General features: G+C 40.0%; 1 protein-coding gene across 1 annotated transcript in view; it reads left to right on the forward strand.

Moving 5' to 3' along the window:
- Positions 1-22,962, forward strand: part of LOC146570543 (uncharacterized) — a 119,141-nt gene that overhangs the window by 49,581 nt on the left and 46,598 nt on the right. Inside the window, exons 7-19 of the mRNA XM_085279032.1 lie at positions 13,065-13,709; positions 15,412-15,456; positions 15,711-15,830; positions 16,596-16,634; positions 16,718-16,771; positions 16,854-16,907; positions 20,258-20,365; positions 20,475-20,528; positions 20,980-21,033; positions 21,361-21,405; positions 21,949-22,002; positions 22,426-22,470; positions 22,568-22,621. Of these exons, the coding sequence (XP_085135158.1) occupies positions 13,065-13,709; positions 15,412-15,456; positions 15,711-15,830; positions 16,596-16,634; positions 16,718-16,771; positions 16,854-16,907; positions 20,258-20,365; positions 20,475-20,528; positions 20,980-21,033; positions 21,361-21,405; positions 21,949-22,002; positions 22,426-22,470; positions 22,568-22,621 (1,371 nt within the window). The remainder of the gene's footprint in view (positions 1-13,064; positions 13,710-15,411; positions 15,457-15,710; positions 15,831-16,595; positions 16,635-16,717; positions 16,772-16,853; positions 16,908-20,257; positions 20,366-20,474; positions 20,529-20,979; positions 21,034-21,360; positions 21,406-21,948; positions 22,003-22,425; positions 22,471-22,567; positions 22,622-22,962) is intronic.

Consider the following 22,962-nt stretch of genomic DNA (forward strand, 5'->3'; position numbering starts at 1 on the left):
AGGAAAACAAAGAGGGCTACATATGTTTCGAAACAAAGGAAAAACAAAGCTGGTTTGAATTTACATTTTTGTGTATACAAAACATACCTTAAATAATCAGTGAGGGTCTGTTTGTCTTTAAAAAATGCAGCAGTGTATAGCCAGAGAAGCTACTGCAACCTTGAATGTTTAAGAAAAAAAAAACAAATGGGCCATGCCGTGCCATGCTAGCCCCGCCAGGCAGAAGCTTCTACATCAGGATGGCATTGGGATTCTTTTTTGATGATGTACATGACCAAGACCTCTCCTGCTGTTTTGTGTTGTCGGGACTTTTTGGGTTTTTTCCAGGAACAAGCTGCCCCAGATCAGTCTTAATAGTCACTGAAATCTTCTTCATATGGCTGCATCACATTTTCTCACGTAATTATCTCTCTGTCTGTTCATCTGTTTCTATTTTCTGTCTTTTACTGCGTCTGATTCCGTCTTTCCGTTTTCCATGTCTCTGTCCTCTTCTATCTGTTTAAGTCTTTGCATCCTTGAGTTTTTTGTTTTTTTGTTTTTGTTTTGTTTTTGCTGATGAAATTTTTGCATGGCATTGTTGTGCAACTAAATAGCTGTACTTAGCTACAAGTGAAAGTGAGTGATGATCACGGCTTATCATGTAGGTAACAATAAATCAGAGAATAAAGGATATAATTGTTTTTTCTGCTGTCTGTCTCTCATTATAGCCATGCAAACCATGCTTGCGGTGGTAAAGCTGCCTCTGGCTCTCTTCTGGTCCCTCTTCCCTTCTTTAAAAAAAATACATTTCTAAAGAAAGTAAATATAGCAACACATTAACAAGACCTATTTCTCTTTTGTTGAGGTCTGCTGCAGTCGTCTTTGAAACCTAACATTTCTGACTGCTGGGCCTCTTTGTTGGGGTTTCCTGATTTGATGAATGTCCCTTCTGGGCCCCCCTTGACAGGTACTCTCTTTAGAGACATGGCTTTCAACCAGTCAATGTACAGCACCTCAAATGTGCACAAAGATTTTAAATGGCACTGGAGGTCATGGGCCTTAGCTAAACATGTAATCACAAAGTCAGCGCTAACCTGAGTGTAATCTGACCGCTTTGAATTTATAATTAACTTGTCCCGTATTAGTCAGAGTTACTTTGTTTTGCAAATTCTCTTTGTCATTTACAGCTTCTCAAATTGTGAACACATGTTGTTTTTCACCTATTTTACATAATCACTCAGGTCAGAGTTTTCCTTGTACAAGACATTTAATGTTAAGTCATCGATATGTACTGTGGCATGTTTTTAAGGGCTGTTTTATATTGTTGGGCAGACTTTTATTGGGATAAAGAAGTAGTCATCAAAATGGGTTCAAGCTGTGCTATTAGTGCATGTACAGATAATAAAATGAGAAAGTTGTGAATCTTTTTCCCTTTCTTTATTTTCTCCCACTTCATCTTTGGGCCAATGGAAACTTGCAGCATATGTAACTAACTTCTCAAACTGTTCCTGCTGCTGTGTCACCTGACTCGTGAGTCAGCTAGCTCATGAACATGGATAAATATTTCAGTCCAGAAGAACCCAAATGTTGCTGTATTGATGTTAGGATTACACAGAAGTCCCTGAAAATGTTTCAGCATGTGGGGGTTCCCTGCCCGCAAAAAGTTAGAGAACCACACGGTTAAACAACTGATCAATTGTTGGAGTAATCAACATATTAGCTTCCCAACGTTATAGTCTACTAGAAGGCATGTGTTCAGATTTCTTTCCATGTGCAAAATGCATATTTTTCAGAAAGAGGGGGGAAAGAAGGAGGTAGTGCTGGAGAGCATGACGAAGCTTGCATTTGATTGTTTCTCTATGTTGAAGGTTACCAGGCAACTGAAACCAGTTTGTTGAAGGGGTTTTGTAGTTACAGCACTGCTTACACACGATTCCTAACAGTGTCAGAGACAGGCAGGGAAACACACACGCGCCTATGGAGTTAATGTTCCCTGTTCCATGTCTTGTCCCTTCCAAGTGTTTCCGTTAGGGTCTCTAGAGAAGTCCCCTTTCATAAATCTTGTCAAACAATGGCTTTTAACTGTCCCACTGAGACAAAAGCAAAGAGGTTTGGGAAAAATGATCCATCATTCTGACACTTTTCCATGACTTGCTTAAACTGGCGAGAATGGCTTGCTTTACGTGAGGTGTCATTTTTGATGTCATGACGTAGCCTTAGCATTGAGGAGTGTGCCTGTTAATGAATTACCCATTTTAGGTTGATAAATGAAAATATATTTTTGATGGAACAGATGTGTTAACATGGATTTGCTGTCTTATTTACATATGTAGCAACTTAACTCCCTTTTCCCCTCATTTAACACCTGACCTTTGGCTGAAGACAAATGCTAAGACCAGGTCATCCAGCTGGTCTGAAGAGACTGTAAGATGGTCAGGTTAGCCTGGATTCAACCCTATAAGGACATGAGATACTTCTTCAGTGATTAAGGAGGTTATTGCTATTGTAGTGTGTGTTTGTGCACTTGTATGGACAGAAAGTTTGGAAATTATCATTGATCTCTTCCATCCTAGAGGCCTCTTTAGTGGCTGGTGGGGTGTAAAGCTGCTGCCAGTCAGGCTTCAGTCAGAAGGGAAAATACAATACAGTATAACTAAACTGAATTTATATTTTTGGAATTTGAAAGCGATTCTGTTGCTGATTCTGTCATGCAGTTGCATTAACTTTTTTCACCTCTCTGGAAGTGTTTCCTTGCAGAAAACACCTGAGAACCACTGGTTCTCATGCTTATCGCATTATTGTGAAAGTCAACATCTTCTCATGCAAGAATACTTCACGTTCCTTTATCATCTTCACCCTAATAGATGCACTTAAAATGGTTCTAGATATTAGTTGTGTCACATGTCAACTGTGACCTCGCCACAGCCGGTCACCATTTGCACTGGTGGCTGGGGTGCCCTCAACCTATTGCAATCTCCTGCTGAGTGATACATGTTGCCACTTGGGAGTAAAACAAGCTGAAATAGAAAGGAAATCTTGACAGATGTTACAGTAATACCTGCACTCATAGGCTTGTATCTTCAACCTGCCCACGCTGGCTGCGCATCAGGTTGCAAAAATCCCGAGAAACATGACAAAGTAAGCTGCGCTACAAAGGGTGGAATCAGTTTTGGCATATGCCACCAATCACAATCATGAAAACAGCAAAAATAAAACATGTTTTAAGTTACCAGTTAGCATTAGCAAGGTTGCATAGAAAACTGAATATGCAAACCAGCAGATGCATCCCGCATGAGGCAGATACCTGTTAATAAGTGCTAAGTAACATGTTAAAAAAATACTAGAAATCTACTCAGCAAAACTTCTTTTTCACAGGCTGTTAGCACAATTAACCACAAAACTAGCTGTGATGTTTGTCAGATAATTACATTAATGAGGATATAATTGGCCCTTAGAGCAGGAGGATGGTTAGGAGCTCCAGTTTATTCATTAAAAATAGCAGATGCAAAACTGGCAGTCTGCTAGTCTGCTGTTGCTTTTGGCATGTATGTGTCATGTAAAGTAGCCAAGCTCCTAATAATGCATTAATTTAAATCTTCTTTTGAAATGATAGGTAGGCATTTTAACCAAGGAGTTTATGGAATTCACATTTAAGCCAGTTACAAGCAGCCATCTGAGACACTCTGAGAAACTCCTCGGAGGTTTCAACCAATACTGTTCACATGGTAGCTTCCCTCTTTTTTTCACCCTTGTGTTAAGTTATCGCTTCATTAGGATTTACTTGGAGCCATATCTTCAAAAGGTCAATAAAATCTGTTTCACAAAACACTTTGAGATCTTTCCAAGCTCTCCAAGACTGAGGTCTCTTCAACCAAACTGTTGATACACTGCAGTTCAAATATGTGGGAACAGATAAAAAGTTATTTTCCTCAAGACAACATAATATTCATATTAGATTCATATTAAAACAATCATCTGGTGGGATCGATTTTGGCGCTAAAGGCATGCTTTTCTGTTGTTTTCTGTTGATACATCAAAGGCTCAGTGAAGGGCATGCAACATTTGCTATTTTCAAATATTGCCTAATTAGAGAGCGAGGATGAGGGAGCATGCTTTGTGTATCTGATTGATATTTCTTTGTTTTTATGTCAGCTCGATGGCCCTGCATGCTGTCAAGCTTTTCTGTTATGCACGTCAGCATACATCCAGCAATAATTTTTCATCTGCGTAGCGTGGTTTATAACTGTTTCCAATATAAAATAATTACAGACAAGTCAAACCGTGAAGAACAAAAGGAAGCAGAGATGCTTGGATGAAAGTGAGGGAGGAGATGGAAACAGAGGATTGAAGAAATGTTTCCGTAGCCACTTCTTTCCCTGTGTCGCTAAGCAGCGCAGAACCGTTTTCTCCACACGAGAAGCCCCGACATGCTCGTACTGATAATTTTCCACTCCGCATCTGTAATTTAGAACAGGGCATCTAGGCTGTGATGATAAATGGTTACATGCTAGGTGATGAAAACTTGTTATACGAGTGCTACATCAGCGCATTAGCTTTCATGAGGGCAGAAATACCTGTGATTCAAGTCCCAGCTGTTAAAGTTCAATAAAAATTGCGTTTTCAGTGCAGACACAAGAGACCTCTGGAAGCCATTATGTGGTGAGGAAGAAGATGTGCCGGGAAGTAGTTTAAAATTAAAAAGAGATCACTGATTTACCCCCTAGCCTGCACATCTGCCGCGCAGTTCAAAAGCATCCACAGAGGTTCTGTTCACCCTGAATCAACCTCCCCCTGCTCTTGTTTATTTATATCGCTGTTTGTCCTAGACCACCTCGCCTTTTGGTCCTAATAGACATGAAGTAATGCTTCCGGTGACACTGAGGTGCCCTGCTGTTTTTGACTTTAATGCAGACGGGGTCTCCTCTCTGCATCGACACAATAAATGTAAATCAAGCCAACCTCAGAGAATCCACAATGAATATTTCCCCTCACAAGTTCTCTCAGCTGTGGTTATTTCACTGAATCTGGGAACTGTGGCTTCCCCTCCCCTAATTCCACCACAGGTTTTTTTTTATTTTTTATTTTTTTATTGTGCATGCCTCTAACCATGTGCAAAAGCAGTGGGGATTCCCTCACATCTTCCTTATCCCTTATTTCCTTCATCGCGCTCTGCTCGGTTGGAACGAGCAGTCACTGCATTCATTCAAGCAGATTTTTAGTTGCCCATGATGTTGCGGTTTGAGTTTAGTGCCAATAGCTTGCTGCGATCAGAAGTTCACTCACAACCTCAGTCTTGGTTAGTTAAGAGCTGGCAATTTGGATGTTGTGGATTTAATAAGTTTAGAACAGCCGTCGCCTGCTCTGAAATTTTGTGGGTGAGAGAATAGAACATATTTATTATTCACAAGAGTTCAACATTCAAATTGGACCTATATTGCAGTTGTTACGGTCACTAGTAGTTACCCAGGCCACCCTGAGGGTTAATTGGCTGTGCTAGTCTCTTCATGAGCCAGATTAGATGTATTATTTATATAACCTGTATGGTTGGGTGGTGAGTGTGTACCCAGTAGGTGTGTGGGTGTGTCTCCTGGGAGCTGGATCAGCCTTCTGTGCAGAGGTCTGCCTTTGTGTACAATTGGAGCTGAGCTCAAGTGGAGACAGACCCGCAGTGTCCTGCAGTCATGCTCTACCATGTTGGCTGGTACTTGCTCCTGGGATGCCTATTGCTGGATTTATTGGGGTTGCATGTACAAGGTCAAAGACGACGGGATGGAAAGGTACTCCCTACTACGGCTCATACATGTACTGATTTTAACCTTTTCTTTGGAGTTTTCTGTTCTGATGCAAAGACTCTGGACAGGAGTGAAGTGCACTCAGTGTGGAGGTGCTTTTAATTTGGCTGAGGATGCTTTTGGTTCTAATTAATTCAAGGTTGCAACTGATGTGATTTTCAACTTATAAATACCCTAAAGATGCTCATAAAAGCAACCTTCTAAAACCTTAACTCTTTAATTATTTGTCTTATGCTTAAACACGCTTGAATTTTTTTTTAGTAACTCTAAACAGTATAGTGAGATTCTCATTCTCACATTTATCCAGGCTTGTGAACAGCACGTGGAGTACACTTTCCGGTGACCCTTCAGCCTCTTCTCCTGGTCTCAAATCAGGGATCTTTCATATGTAACGGAAACAATTTGCATTAATGATGAGAACATTTAGTAGAAAAGATAGACCCCTTGGTCACTTTCTTGGATTCAGAACATTGCATTAGACAGATGTACCCCTGCATGGTTTATGGTTTGCCTGGCTAACTCTCTGTGGAGGGTTCAAACTACTTAAAAACAAAGGAAAATTTGAACATCAATGCACCATTTTTTGTGAAAACTATGATTCATGGGAACATTAGTGACAGTCATTGCCCATTTAGAAATGTTCTGTTGGTTATTTTATTATTTTATTATCTGTTTTTATATTGTTGTGGATGTGAGAGTTATTCACAAGGGCTAGTGTCTGTGTTGGCCTCCATGAGAGAGCATTTCTGGTCATCTGGCAAATCCAGCTACCAGTACTTAGTAGGCTGGAGAGCAGTTTTATTGTGCAAGAAAAGTTTAGGTATTTCTCCTCTTCTCCATAATTCTTTATGATCTTATTGTACATTCCCAGACCACCACTGTTGAACTGGTGGATGCTTTGATCACAACTAAATGTACCATTTCTAACATGGGTGGTCCCGCTGGTTCTAAAATCCCTGAACGTGACACCGTTAATGCCACGCACTTGACCTGCTGAGCTGCAGTGAAGTCACACTCTGACTTGTGTGCACATGACACACACACACACACACACACACACACACACACACACACACACACACACACACACTGTAGTGCCTGCCTCGCCTTATGTCTTGTCTGCATACCTGTGTCTTAGCGAGATTTATGGACCTTGCCATTTGATTAGCCTTTGTAGGAGCAAGTCTTCATTGTCTGTGTGTGCGTGCACATGTGTGTTGATAATAGCACTCTAGCCTGCAGCATCTTTGTCAGGCTGTGAGGCCCCCATAGATTTCTTATTACTGTCAGCTCCTTATGCCTCCTGAGACTTGAGCTTTGTGTAGATAGCCATTAATTATGCCCTGTGAACACCTGCCATAACTTTTATTTACTGTGTGTAAGAGTGACACATAAGTTAAATTGAGATTTTTATTTTATTTTTTTTAAGTGGATGAAATTTTAGTGGATGAAAAATTCTCCTGCTTTGTTTTAATGGAACTGATGTCATTCTGGAAGTCATTCCAATAGCATTACCATGCAATGGTATTTTAACTAAGATGATAGTAAGACAATATGATGGATTAGGTTAGATTCAAGTCCCTGCAAGTCTGGCCAGTAGTTGCCTTCCAGCCTTGAAGGTTGGAAAAGCAAATGGAGAAGCATAGTTATGCCCTTAATACCTGGATCTATTAGTCAAGTGTTTGTATGAATGCAAATGATGTTGCCTTTAAGACGTTTGGCACATTTCCTGTCAGTTAATTGGCTCATCTTTTTAAAACCAATACTGGCTGAATCCATCATGCTTTTTGCATGGTACTGTCTCTTTGCAGTCTTAATAAAACCTCATATATGTGACAAAAGCTTTGTTCTCTTGACCAAGTCTTTTGAAATTTCTTGACATCATTATATGCAAAATTTCCAAACTTAACTTTGCCATGATTCCTCCCTGCAGCAAAGTGTTGCTAGATGATGTTTCATTGTAACTAATAAGTCAGTCCATGTACCTTTACTTACAATTTTCATTGTGTTTGCAGTGCAAATGTGTGAGTCCAGTCTAAACAGGCATACTTAGATTAAAGAAGATAAACTAGTTTTCTAAAATTTTCATCTTTATTCAAAATATTTGCTATTATTAGCCCCAAAACAACAAATTATATGGATTATAATAATAAAACAAAATCATGGATTTCCCCAGTCACTTAAAGTCAGCCAAGTCTCAGGCTGTGCCGTTGCTGCACCGTTCCTTCAACTCGAGAAGTCTTGTTAGGATTAAAAAGCAAACACACACACACGCATAAACACACACACTTTGAACATGCTTGCTTGCTCGAGCCTGCTACTACAGAACCTTTAGAGAGATATCGAGTGTAAACATCATCTTGGCTCATGATTTAAAGGCTCATAGAGTTACTTGCTGGGATTATTAGAGTTTTGTTTGACAGGATAACTACACAGACACATGCTATGCAACGTCTGCTCTGTAGATCATCTTTAAAACTGCTGTTTTAAAGATGACTCATGGAAGCCTTGGTGTGACCTTAGACTGAGAAGAGTTTAAACTTGAATTTCAGTTGTTTTTCACATTTAACACATTTAACATTATCCTGATGATACTCTAGGACCGTTACAGAGTGTAGAGAAGACCTGTTGATAAACACAATCCATTAGCTTCATTCTCCGTGTCTAACATTCACACAGGTCCAATACTGATGTGTAGGTTAGAGAAGTACAAGTGTGGGCCCCTGACCCACAGTTACTCAACTTTTTGCTCTCTAAATATGATTAAAAAAAACATGGTATAATGTGGTGAGCACCACTGTTAAACCATAAACAGTGTGACTGCAACATACTTCATGATATATTTTGTTATTGTCAAAACATTCCTTAGAATTAGACAAACCGACAGTGTTTCAGTACATTATCACTTTGACTTCGTTATCCTCTTTGTAGCACTCATCTCCAAGTTCAAAGGTTTCCTCTGAATACATAAATCCTTAATACACTGGCTGCAAAAATATGATTTCAGTTTAAGAAAAACAGCTGTGCACTTTGGTTCTTAGCAAATGCTGCTCAAACAGGACTGAGTAGTACCTCTTGAGGATTCTTCGGATGGATAGATATAGTCACAAGGAATTCTGGTTTCAGTTTATTGTGGGCATTCATTTATGCACAGCCCTCTTAAGGTCCCACCACAGTTTTTCAATAAGGATGGGGTTTGGACTTTGCTGGGCCTATTCTGTTTTAGATTTTCGGGTGTGTTTGGGATCATTGTCCTGTCGCATGACTCAGTTTGGACCAAGCTGTAGTTATGAGACAGACCTCACATTTGACCCTATAATACTTTGGTATAGAAAGAAGTTCCCGATTGACTCGGTGACCCAAAGTATGGGACAAGCTGTCCCATTCTTTGGTTGCAGAGCATTCCCAATCATCACTCCTCCACCACCGTTCTTGACATTTGGTATGGTTTGTTTTTGCCAAAAATGGTAAGACATCTTGTTTTGTCTCATCATTGTAAAAGGCATTTTTCCAGAAGTCTTGGGATTTATTGAGATGCAACTTTGCAAACCTAAGCTTGGCTCCACTTTCTTGTTAGAAAGATGAAGCTTTGTGTTTGCAACCCTTCCAAAAAAAGCCCTACTTGTTTAGTCTTTTTCAAAAGGTACTTTCATTAACAATTAACATGCTAACTGAGGCCTGTAGAGTTTTTGTGAGATTTTTTTTGCAGTTTCTCCAAGCATTGCACAGCCTGAATTTGGGGTGAATTTGCTGAGACTGCTGCCCCTGAGAAGACTGTGGCAATGTCTTAAGAAACACCTGAATGCTCCAGATCAGGAGCAAAAGTGCCAAAACATCTACTTCCACAGAGGCGGTCTCATCGGCTGATAATCAGCTAGTCAAGTGTCCTTGAAAACTTTCTTTTAGACAGGATTGCATGTTCATATTTGCTACTCTGGATATTATCTCCAGCAGAAATATTTTGTTTGATTCATAGACCGTATCTAAGCGATTGATGTAGCCACCATGACGTCACCTGTTTGTTTGTGAAGATCAGTTCTGAAGCCTTGAGCTTCAGCATCTTGGCCGTGTGTGTCCTTTTTTAAGACCAGATATGACTGTACTTGTCAGTGCTGTAAAGCATGCCTGTTTTATTTTCTATTTTACTCTAAAGGGGAAAATCATTTACAAAATGAATGTCATTTTATATAAAATTAGATTGGAAACTTGCAACTGAGTTAATAAAAACATCAGAAAAGTGTTTACTGAAGTAATAAATTAAGCAATACGTCTTTGTACTGTACATGTGGACTTTTTTCCAGCTAAAAGTTGCTCCTTGGTAGCCATTAGATTTATTTTATAATATTTTATTTTAAGACATTAGTTGGCTTTATTTTTTAGACCTGGAGGATATACCCATGCTTCATATGTGTGTTCAGTTTAGAGAAATAAGATGTTTTGGAATTTCTTTTTCTTTTTTGCACAATGACAGTATATTTTTATCCATCCATCCATTCGCTACCGCTTATCCTTTTCAGGGTCGCGGGGGGCGCTGGAGCCAATCCCAGCTGTCATAGGGCGAGAGGCGGGGTACACCCTGGACAGGTCGCCAGTCTGTCGCAGGGCCAACACACAGGGACAGACAACCATTCGCACTCACATTGACTCGCACATTCACACCTAGTGGCAATTTGGATTAATCAATTAACCTATCCCCACAAGCTGCATGTCTTTGGACGGTGGGAGGAAGCCGGAGTACCCGGAGGGAACCCACGCAGACACGGGGAGAACATGCAAACTCCACACAGAAAGACCCCGGCCTGATGGTGGAATTGAACTCAGGACCTTCTTGCTGTGCGGCAACAGTGCTAACCACCGTGCCACCGTGCTGCCTGTAGCAGTAGATTTTTATTTTTGAGTTTATTTTGTGTACATGTGTAACAGATTGGAATATATAAAATACAACATATAACATTCAATATATCCTAAAGGCTTGTAGTCACTGACAACTATCAGCACCTGGCTGACTGGCAGATGTATAATGGTATTCCAACTAAGTATGACCTGCGCTGGCTCATAAGGAAGTCCCTCTGACTGAAAGGGAGGTAAGTGGAGAAGACGATGTTGACCAGAGGAGATCCAGTGTCACGTTATCAGCTGGGCCTGTTTGACTGAATGTGGCCGGGGATAAGAGAAAAAGAGAAAGAGCTTTTGTTTCCATTCGGGGCACTGGCTTTGGCTCTTGCCTATCTCAGGCCTTTGCTGGCCCGGCTGACTGGCCCCATTGCACAAGGCTAATTGTTGGCCTGTTGTTTCAGATGAATGAAAGCCATGTTTAACTTATTTGACATGTTTCTGGATGTTTGGGCATGTCATTGAGCATGCTGAATTGATTTTTTCCTTGATAAACAACTATAACCAACAAGAAAACAGAGCCTATCTATATACTCATATCTGCAATCTTTCCAGTGCATTTGTATTCCTAATATTTGTTGCTCTCATTTTCCTATAGCTCTGTTTACGTCCCATGGAAACTTTTATTTAGTTCTCAGATATCGTGGAAGGGTTATGAACTGTTGCCTTCTCTGCTCACTGTGCCTTTTCTGCTGAAAAAAGGCACAGGTTAATGGTCCAAACACAAAACCTAGTTTCACTTATGTGCCAAAAGATACTGGAATTGTTACTAAAAAAATTACAATGTGACTTCACTGGTTAAAATGTTTATTTAGCATGATTTGTGACATTGTGCGTGTACCAGGATCAAGACGTCTGCGTATCTCCAGATGACCAGTTCCTATAAACGATTCGGTTACATAGACCTGGCGTAGAAAGCCGTCTATTCTGAGAGATTATTGAATTGTATCTTGTGTTAGACCTTTGCACAATGTGTAAACCCCCGCCTCCTTTTGCTCTTCCTGTCCTTCTGCTTCCCATATGCCTCTTAGCTCCGCTTTTGTGCTCTCCATTTCAGCCCATTACGGTCATCAAACAAAATTTATAGCCCTGTGGTCCCTTTCCCCTGAAAGGCCTCTCTCACTATTCTCCATTCCCTAGGGCCCAGCATTTTGCTCTGTTTTGTTGTGTGTGTGCGTGCGTGCCTATGTATAAGTTCACATTTTGACAGCTGGCAAAGCTGATTTACAGTATGAACGATTACAGAATAAAGAGCAGTCGATTAAAGCTCTAAACTGTATAAACTGTTGTGGGGAGGTGTAAAACAGAGTTTGACACAGAGGGAGCCTATGTTGCTCCAGTCTAGAGTCTGTACTGAAGTAAAATTTCTTACAGTACAGTCTGCAAAGACAGCTGCTGTAAATATAAAGGCACTACTCAGTCTTGTCAAGATTGATGTTAAACCTAAGACGAAGATCCAACTAGAGATAGACGTGCTTTAACCTGAGTATCAGCTGGAGGATAGCAGAAGTCGCAGTAGGTAAAGCCGTGGAATTTGAGCAGAAATGTTCCTTTTTATAGTTTGAGGAGGAGATCTTTATTGTCATTATTTACAACAGCAATGGTATCCCAACCATGCTGTAAGAAATGTGATGGCTGACCTACAGTAACGGTCAAAGAGCAGAGACTGGGGCACTTTGGAAAGGTTAAGTGCCGAAAAGAGAAGTTCTTAATAGTTTTGGGTTCAATTAGGATCTCAGTGTAACCCGCTGAAATGTTAATTAGAGACAGCGTATTTAACTATTTAGAAAATAAATGCCATTATCAGTTGTGGTGGTGTGCATTTTTATTTGCCAGATGGGTTAAAAGTAACTAACTAACTTGAAGGCAGATAAAATGAAATAATGCCAGATGTCAGTAAAGTGTTTTTTTCTGTGGGTAGAGGCCTGTAGTAGGGGAAAATGTGGGTTTTTGTCATTTAGATTTAAAACCATCCCAACACCAACATTTCTTTATTACATAATAAATTTTTGTTCATTTAAAAAGTGTGTTGTTGTTTTTTTCAGACAGCTTTCAGAAAGAGCTTTTGATTTGACAATGATTATATGGTGTGTTTTGCTTTTGTCCACTTGTCATGACATTGGTTTCTCTCATCAACAGGGTCTCTACTGTCAGTGTGCTATTGTTCTCGTTTCTATTGACTGATGGTAATGGTAGTAAGGACATTTCAAACTGCACCAGGCTGATTTTTATCTTAGTATTTTTAAAGCTCATCAAACATTCCACCACAATAATGCAGAACCAAACAATGAAAGATTCATACAAGTGCTGACATCAAACAGTGCTACAAACCAAAAAAACCCTGCTTTGATGTCTAAAAGATGGAATGTGAGCCCCAATTCTTGTTTTCTTTCTTGACAGAATGCGTTCCTGCGTCGAGAAAGTTCACGAGGCGATGGGACGGTCCCTTCTAGACCCAATCGGAAAGGTTCAGTAGGTCGTGGGGGTGTCCTTTTGGTGGATGAGGACACTGACTTGTTGGATACGATCTTCCAAAATGGCAGACAAGTGAACCCACGGTTAAAACCTTCCAGAAATGGACCTAAGGGAAGCCAGAAAGGGAAACCTGAACTATCATCTAAAAACATGGAGGAAAACATTACCACAGAGAAGAAGAAAGATTCTAATGGGAGGACTTCATCGCTGTTTCCTGGAAAGCCTTCAGATGATATAATAGACCTGGACATTGGAGGTTCTCCTAAGAAACCCTCGCTAGGTTTTCCTGCACCTCCTAAGATTCCTTCAGATCCCAGATCCGCCACAGATTCTAGCAAAGAGACCACGACTATTTCACCTTTACCTGATGTTAAGGGGAGCTCCCGCACCACGCAGACTTCCATACAGTTTGATCGTAGACGTGAGCACAAAGGCAGACTACCAGAAAAAGGCCGCCCTGCAACTGTAGCCATTGTGTCTAGAGATGGAAACCTGGTTTTGGGCTCAGATGGCAAAATGTACCGGCTTCAGAGAGGCCCACCTGGCCGAATGGGTCCGCCTGGGCTGGAAGTAAGTGGCCTTTTGGTCTTCTCATTGCTCTTTAAAACCCGTTTTAATTCTATTGTATGATCTGTTGTAGTTTGCTCTCTCTCATGTCCATATCTCAGTGAGAATTTTTGGCAGAGTTTATTCAACTTGTTCATTTTGCTTATCAAAGCAAAGGCCTTCCTGTTTGTTTAAAAGTAAATTGGATGTATAATATCGGTCCATTGTTGGATGAGATGAAAAAAAAATCTTTGTGAATGAAAAGAGTATAACAACTGTTTGCTTTTACAGCTTACAAGCGCTGTTCTCCATCAGCTGCCATATGAATCTGATTAGGGGTGGTTACACTCTTCAAACATGCGCTGATCCACATGTCTTTGTTGCTGTGATGGGAGCGCTCGCGCTTAGGGAGTCTCAGCCGTTTGTCATAGCATTACCCAATATGACAGGATTACCCTTTGGCTTCCAAGTTATCTGATTGGTCGGGAGGAGTAAAGTCAGGTCATACTGTCTAGTTGGAACACTTACCTGGTTTAAGAAGTGGGTCTTAACTGTGACTGCAGGGTAGACAGAACCAAAAGCAGACATCACATCTGGTTACGTCTGGAGTCACGCTGCCATAAAATCCACAGAATAACTCAGCACGATTAATGTGATTAGACCCAGCCGAACATGAGGGAAAATGTCCTGTTGGCTTTTCTGTCCACATACGCGGCACAACAGGTTCTTCTTGATCATCTTGAATCCTATCTCAAAGTAGAAAAAAGCATGTTTCAGGAAAGTACCTGGCTGCAAAAATTAATTGATAAAGGTATTTACATGATTTATCAAAATGACTCAAAAGGCTGTCAAATCCAAAATCTAACCAACACCTATGTAAACCTCTGATGATAATTTTTCTTGACTCACATCAATTGCCTGATAACCACATACGGTAGCTCTCACTAATGTCAATCTAAAGATGAGTTAACTTATTATATTCAAACTTTTCAGAAGTGATTACACCGTCTTCCTTCCATCAATTTGCATTGCAAGCTTTATGTTGTCAAAAAGTCTGGACTCACATTTGAGGATTTTTAGGGATTTCAGTGTTGTAAAACTAATGCCCAAAATCTATGTGGTTGTTGATAAGCCTGGACCCTAGGCAGTTTGTATAGTGAGTTTCATCTAGATTAATTAATGTGTCAAGGAGGCGTTAGGTAACAGAGCTACACAGCGAGCATTATAGTAAGATTCAGGACAGACTTAAACAAACTTTCTGTAAATTAGTGTTCAGACTTGGTCAGAATCCATAACATAGGCAGAGTAATCCTGAAAGATTCATCAAGATTTACCAAATTTTTGAATTTTTCCAGATCCTACAGGAAGCACCAAAGAAGCCACACACAGTTCCTATCAATTTACAACAGCGTTACTGAACAGTATAACCTGATACGCCTATCTTAAAGTGTTTTATTGTTGTAGGTGTAGGGAGGGAGCTCTTGTAAAATAAATACCTTTTGGTCCTCAATGTGCCACAAGCTGTGAGGTTTTACAAGGATCGAGTATTATCAGGTCAACTTTTTTGCTTCTACAAAGTAGTAGAAAAGTCTTAAATGTCAGGGATAAACTGTCACGTATCTGTGGCTTGTTAAAGTTGGTGATAAATACTGTTTTGTGTCGTGACAGCTGATTTATCCACATTGCTTTTGTCTTTTTCATTTATTGAGAGTTAATGTTTCCACAGGGTTGTCCTGGTGAGCCGGGCCTCCCTGGGTTTAAAGGTGATAAGGTAACCGAAGCTTGTTTATAACCTAGTAAGTCATGATGATATGTTAGGTTAAAGCTGCTTCTGAAATAATATCTCAGATGGTATCTAATATTTAAACCTCAGTTTCAATCCAAGACATGTTTTACTTGATCGTCCACAGTGGACTTCTGCTAACTCCCATTAAGGTTATTTATGCCAAAGTTCAGTACTCTTTTAAATAAAACAAGAACTAATATATTATTTACCACATAAATTGATTTATCTTTCACAAACAGGGTAAGACAGGCCCTGAAGGAAGACAAGGAAAAAAGGGGGAGAGGGGACCTCCTGGACCGCCAGGTTTACCAACCCTCTACCTGTGGAGGAACACTGCTGAGGAATGGGCTGCATTCCAGGTAAAATGTTCTGCTATATAATACTTAAGCTTAGCCTGCTCCACCGATATTGCAAAGTGCAGGGCCAGTGGCAGGGTACATCCTGAGCAGATTACCAGGACACCACAGGGCTAACACAGACATCTACAGACTCTTAGATTCACACTTATAGCAAGTTTAGAATCATAGGTTACTCTGACATGCATGCATTCAGACCATGGGTGCAAACCAGAGTACCTACTGGAAGAAAGTGCAAACTCCACACAGAAAGACTCCCAAGAGGAAACCTGTTGTTGGTTTATCAACTGCTTTCTTGGCCTTCCATTAAACATCAAGGCACCAAGTACAGAACACCTCAAAGAAGTTGTTTTTATATGTTCCTCTCTCCTTTGCCCTCATATAATTTATTGTGAGTCACCTAAAGGACACATAGGACTTGAAATGATCTTCGATGTTACTTAAACCCAGATTTCCAGACTATATGTGAAATCTTTAACCCTTCGGTTATCATGCATGCAAGTTGATGATCTGTCTTCATCTGTTTAATCTGTTTCCATTGGACGCAGCTGTGTGTTGTATAAGGCACGTACTTATACACACACGCATATAGTATGCCAGCATGATGGGGAGCTTCAAGTCAGTTATTGAAAAAAGATGACAGAAATAAAAGTCTGTTAGTGGTTTGTGAAGGCGATTTGTTACTGTGTGTGCTTTGAACTACTATATGTGGACAACCTGCTGTGGTCACTATTTGTTACTTAATGTGTGTTTCCATTTTTCTCGCAGCAAACCAGTTTCTACCAGTTGCTTGCTGCAGGTTGGCCTGTAAGTACGCTCTTCTAAAAGCTGTTCTGTGTTTCGTTTGTTTCTGTGAATCTGAGGCGGGTTTCTTCTCTGTGAGCTTGCAGAGTAGAGAAGGCCCCGCAGGACCACCTGGAGAAATGGGCAGGCCTGGCAGACAGGTTAGAGATGAGTTCTTTTTAGCAGTATATTAGTGCATGTTACAAACATGTTCCCATGTGATTTAGTGATTTTCTTTCACAGGGGCCACCTGGTGAACCTGGGGAGCGAGGAAGACCAGGGATGCCAGGAGAGATGGTAAGCAAACAACCCAGCATTTCCTGCTCCAGAAATTTCAGCAAGTTTGGTATCAATAAAAAAATCTGCTGTAAGGCCACAAATTTGATTTAGTATGCCAAAGTCAACGTGTAGAAAATAACTTGAGATAGATGGATGGATGGAATTCCAGCAGTAAATGTAATACCAAATGCAATGAGCTGACACATATTAATACATGAAGCCTGTCCTGAAACATCCTCTTTACATGTTTAATCTTATTATTTGGTTTTAGTCATGAATGTGATGAATATCTCTAATTTGTGTCCACTTTGCCATCATTAAATCACAAAAGTTACACACCCATTTTTAGTAAAAGCTGACACATTTGGTGTCGCTGTAAACATTGGGTGGTTCATCAAAGCGAACCAGCCAATGTTGGGTATTGAGCAAGTCCACTGTGGACGATTAAGTGCTAATTTGAATTAAGCGTCACATAGCTGGTTGAGCAGAGTGAGTGCGGTTAAAGGGAGTGGGTGTTTGGAAACCCCGTGTGCATGAAACTCCCTATGATGTAACCATTCTCATATTTAGAGAAAAAACTTTTTTTAACTGCAAAATTAAGACATTGCATATTTTCTGTGAGTAAATTTGATTACGCTGAACCATAGTTAATCAAGTTTTCTATTGTGTTATGTCATAAGTTTCACATTATCTCAGTGGGACCTCGTTATTTGTCGCTTATTGCCTGGTTTTATTAAATCTAAAAAACTCTGACTTTGTTTGTGTGAATGGCTTTTTAAGGTAGAGGCAAATCTTACATCCATCTCAAAAACCGTCTCAAAATACATAAACATGAGTCCTGGAAGTGGGCTCTGACTGTATGGAAACTGAAAGCCAGGGCCATCTATTGTGTGAGGTCTCAGCTGGGTGATGAGAAACAGTGTGGTTTGGGATTGTTGGAAACACTCAGTCACCTTCGCTGGCTGAAATGTTTGGACCCATGTGGCAGAGAATATTGATCTACTGTTTGTGTTTGTTTGTGTCTGAGTGACTGTGTAGCCTACGCTGACAAAGCACCTTGCTGTTTGTGCAAAAATAATCATACATCAGCACTGTAAGCAATGCTGGGGTGTGTCAGCATCAATCATGGAAAATTCAAATGTGTTATTGACATTAGAAAAAATCACAAATAAAGGCTCTTTGTAAAATCCTATTAGAGCAAAAGAACACAGAGTAACTGATGAAATGTAAATGGATTAAAAGTCCCTGTTTTGCATAATAATCTTTTTCAAATAGTATTATTACTATATTAGTTCAGGTACTATTAACATAGTACCTAAACAATACTATATTAGTACTGTTCAAGAGGCTGGTCATGGTGTAATGATGTGGGGGATCCTTTGTTGACACACTTTGGGTCCATTTGTTCTGAATGAACTCTGAATGTAATAAAGGTCGAACTTATATAAAAGACTGTGTCTCTAAAATCACTGGCTATGAGGTGACTCAAGATAGAATCGCCTCCCAGTGTTTTAAACCTAAACAAAAGGAAAGCTGTACTAAACTAAACAGGGAGTCGGTAATGCTCATGAAGTCAAGTTTTCAAGTCAAAAGTTGGACATGGGATTTAAAGTTATCTGGTTCAGGCGTCCCAGGCCACATGCTCAACCAGCTCACTGGTTGAGCATGTGGCCTCATGCATTTCTCCTCCCACACTCTCTCCCCTCCTGAATGTTGGCTTTTTTTTTTTCAATCCAGTGAATGTGTAACAAAAATTAACTGTAATACAAAATAAAAATAGTCACATGCCTAAGTGTCTTGCATAAACCAGCAATATAAAATACCTCTCTCTTCATGAGAGAGCAGCATGTCCATCAGTCTAACCCTGTAAAGCTGAATAAAAATGTAGGTTTTGTCTTTGGAGCCATTCACACATTGTATGTTTTTGTAAGTATGACCATGTTGAATCTGTAGGCTGAGATTCTGGATGTTTATCCATTATTACGCTGACTTGACTAGTGTGGCACACTATTGCAGTGGTTAGCATTGCCTCACAGCCAAAGTTTGCTGTGCAGAGTTTGCATGTTCTCCCTGTGGCTGTGTGGGTGTCCTGCTGTTACTCAGGTTTCCACCCACAATCAAAACATGTATGTTAAGTTAATTGGCGATTCCAAAGTAGCCATAGATGCAGATGTGAGAGAGTGTGGTTGTGTGTTGTGTGTCCTCTGTGTTAGCTCTGTGATGAACTGGCAACCTGTCAAAGTTGCCTTTTGCTGTATTTCAGCTGACATATAGACTCAGCACGACTCCTTAGCTTAACCACCCCATGTGATTGTTGTACATTAATTGGTTAATTACTTTTTTGAGTAAGAGGGGGGAAAACACAGATAACTGAGATCCCTGGATAAGGTTAAATGATTACTTTTTCTTAAGATGATTCATAACCAGCATATACAGGAATGCAGTTTCCTGGTTTATATTTGAGTGGAAACTCCAAAAGAAAGGCCTCCGTTCGCAAACCCGTCTGGTGGGCTGGATTGAACGTATTTGTTTCTTTTTGACGATACCAGCTTAGGTCATTTGTAAATTTGTGGCTTTTTGTTGTAAACTGAATATATTTGAGGTTTTGGACCGTTAAACAGACAGCGAACAGCACACAGACAGCAGTTGTAAACATCAGCCTGGGCTCTGGGAAATGTAGTTGTGGTCATTTTACAGTATTTTATGATCTTTTGTAGAATAAATCAGTTAATTAAGGTTACTTAACAGCTCTTTGACCCTCTGCAGGCAAAGTTTATATAGTGCATTTGTAAGTAGCACAGAAACTTTCAGTGAACTAAGACCTTCTTGCTCATAACAGCTAAATTGGCTCTGGTGGAAACGCATAATAGCAGGTCACAGTATAAAACAATAATTAATTCAACTCTCGTAAAACCCAGTTGTCATTTAAATCATTACAAAACCTACCTGGTAAAAGAATTCTTCATCCCAGATGCAGTGTTATTCAGTGCCAGCACAGGTGGTTTAGCCATTCACTGTGAATCGTTTCCCACCTGAGTTCTTGCACAGCACAATCTTCTAGACAGTGTGTTGCCATATAGGCGATACCTTGTCTTTGTGATGAATTGCTGCTCTTAGTTGGAGAGCCAGTGTCTTCACAGTCCACACTGATAATTTATAATATCTTTCCCACTGTGAATCTCTGCGGTCCATGGATTTTACTCGCTGCAGTTCCAGTTTATTTGATTACGTATTTGTATCTTTTACATTGTCAGGTTTGATAGTTGTCTTGAAGTAACAAGACAACCATATCAGAAGTAAAATATCAAAACTGTCCACCAGCAAGCTGCTGTATGAGCATTAAGTGTCTGATTTATGCTGTCTGACAGGGGGATCGTGGTCCTCGTGGCCCTCCAGGACGATCTGGGACTGCAGGGCGAGATGGGGACAATGGGGAAGATGGTCAGCCGGGGTCACCTGGTGTTCCTGGATCACAGGTGGGCATATTCTATTTATGTTAACTGTTAAACAACACGCAGAGTATGGGTGAGTGTGACACAGATGGTAAACTAGTGTATGTTGAGTGTTTTCTGTTGAAACCTTCAGGGCCCGTGGGGATACAGGGGGGAGCGAGGACCTAAAGGGGAAAAAGGTGATGAGGTGAGTAATAAAACAGCACAGACATTTTTGATGGAGCACAATCTGTGTGTTGTTTAAACATTTGATTTACTGCTGTGAAATGATGTGTATGTATTGGCAGGAACATGTTTAGACTCTGTGCAGTCTTACTGTCACCTTTTAGCTTTAGTTAAGATTTGCTGTCGCTGTAGTTCAGATAATTGAAGCTTATTATGTTTCCGTGTCAGTGGCAGTGATGGCTTCTTTTTTAGAAATGTTTTCACAGGTCAGTGTTTTTAAGTGTTAACAGAAGAAGCTCAAATTCTCAATTCTTATACTTTTAATCCACATTTAATGAGTTTTTTTAAGCACCTTCTGCTCAAAGGGGAAAACATTAATTTTGAAACATGTCAACTATGTGAAATTAATTGATGTTCATGCATATAGAAAAAAATATTGAAATGATGGATGTGTTCTTTGCTAATGTCTCCAGGGTCTTACTGGCCCCAGAGGTCCAAGAGGTGAAATTGGTGAACCTGGCAAGAAGGTACTCTTTGATTAATTGTATTTATTTTTTGATTAATCTTAAATATATAATTAGAATTACTTTTTGTAAAGATTGCACACTGGGTTTATGGATTGCTCTGGATCAACAGTGCTGTCAATAGTGGTCAGAGGAGGGGTAGACAATAATCCAGTGGCAGGATGTTGGGTTTTCCTGTGCTAGATACCACCTAGAGGTCTTGCAGAGTCCATGTTTTTTGTTTAGTTGAAGCCATTTTGTTTGGACCAAGTATATTAGACAGTGGTCATAATGCTTTGTGGGTTATGTGGATATAAAGATATCTGTTTTCAAATTTCTCTCCTTGTGTAGGGTGGAACTGGTTTACCTGGTCCACAAGGCCCTGTTGGACCCCGCGTGAGTGTCTTTTATGGTTTGCTTTATATGTGCAAAAAACTAGAAATTTCAGTTGTTGTTTTTTTTACATGATATTTATAACTCCTTTAAAGAAAAAAGGGTGGATCATGAGCCAGGAGCAGTTTTCCCTTTATCTCTTTTACAAAGCAGCTCATACTCTGTAGTCAACTGGACAAGATGCCAGCGCATACATTCAAAATTAAAAATGTAAAAGTATGACAGTTCTTATCCAATAGATTTCTTATTACACCCAACTAGTGAAAAATAAAATGATCAAAAAACTTTGTTAAAATTGGACATGCGCTCTGTAATCTTAATCTCTAATTCAGGCCCCCTTTGAACTTTCAGTTTCAAACAATGAGGCATTCACTTTACTCGCTTTACTCGTTGGTCTATCAGTGATTTTACTTTGATTCTGCCTGGCGAGAAAATGGAGTCTCTGACTAAGCTTTAGTATCATTAATCCTCTCTTTGTATACACGCTTCCCCATGTACTTTAATGGTATACTGCTATTAAGCTGACATCTTTAATCTTTTCTGCAGGGGCCTCAGGGAATCCGAGGTGGCGCTGGGCCAGAGGGACCCCCTGGGCCTGATGTGAGTGAGCCGCTGTCTGACTCTAGTTCTTAGAGCCTTAAAAGCAAATAGTCCTGTTTTTAGTTTGTGCATTGCACTGTCATAAATGAAGATACCAATACCTGCATTATTTTTTTTGTCTTTTTTTGGGTTATCCTATTTTTGCGACTTATTGCTGCTATTTATTGTGGTGATCTGTTCATTGAAAGGATTAAACTACAAGTGCCAAACTACAAGTGCACAGTAGTTATGCCAAGCAAAACAGATGGAATTTGTACTAAAACAGATTTTCTTTTGTTTATGTTTTTCTATAATTAAAGGTTTCATATTACTTAAAGCCAAATTAGGGGCAAGTGTTGATGCCTGTTTTTTTCTCTATTCTTAAATGTATTAAAAGGTTTTATTCTTTGTCTGTTATTCATGCTGTTTTGTGCTTATTACCAGGGGGAGAGTGGACTGGATGGCCTCCCAGGTCTGCCAGGGCCACCGGTAAGCAGGCGGATATTCAGTGATTAATTATTAGTCTGTCTGTGCAAATTCCAGATGTACCTGCAATCATGTATGTGTGTGTCTCTGTGTGTCACAGGGTGCACCAGGTGCCACAGGACGAGTTGGCGCACAAGGAGTTAATGGCTCAAGGGTACAGCCACACCTCAAGTCTTTATTTTGGCTCAGTTGGACTGCAACTTAAAGATGATTTCCTCATGAGGCTGAAACTAATAACCACTTTGAAAAATATATATTTCTCTCTGTCTGCATGAATTTAGAAACACATATATACAATACTCAATTTGTAATGAAATTACAAAAAACATTCCCTAAACTGGATTTTTTAAGGATTTAATCACTTCTCAAATTTACAGTACAAGCAATTTTCAATAAATGTTTTATTTAAAAGAAGTTAAGTTAATATTTTGCAAAGATAACAAAGTTAGGTATCATTTGTGTCACACTGGGGAAAACAGTGGTTGGAGAATGCAG

Source organism: Mchenga conophoros, linkage group LG7 (assembly GCF_057382185.1).
Source record: "Mchenga conophoros isolate Kocher_MC1m ecotype Shallow Benthic linkage group LG7, M_conophoros_male_GT1.1, whole genome shotgun sequence".
In the NCBI taxonomy this organism is placed as follows: domain Eukaryota; kingdom Metazoa; phylum Chordata; class Actinopteri; order Cichliformes; family Cichlidae; genus Mchenga; species Mchenga conophoros.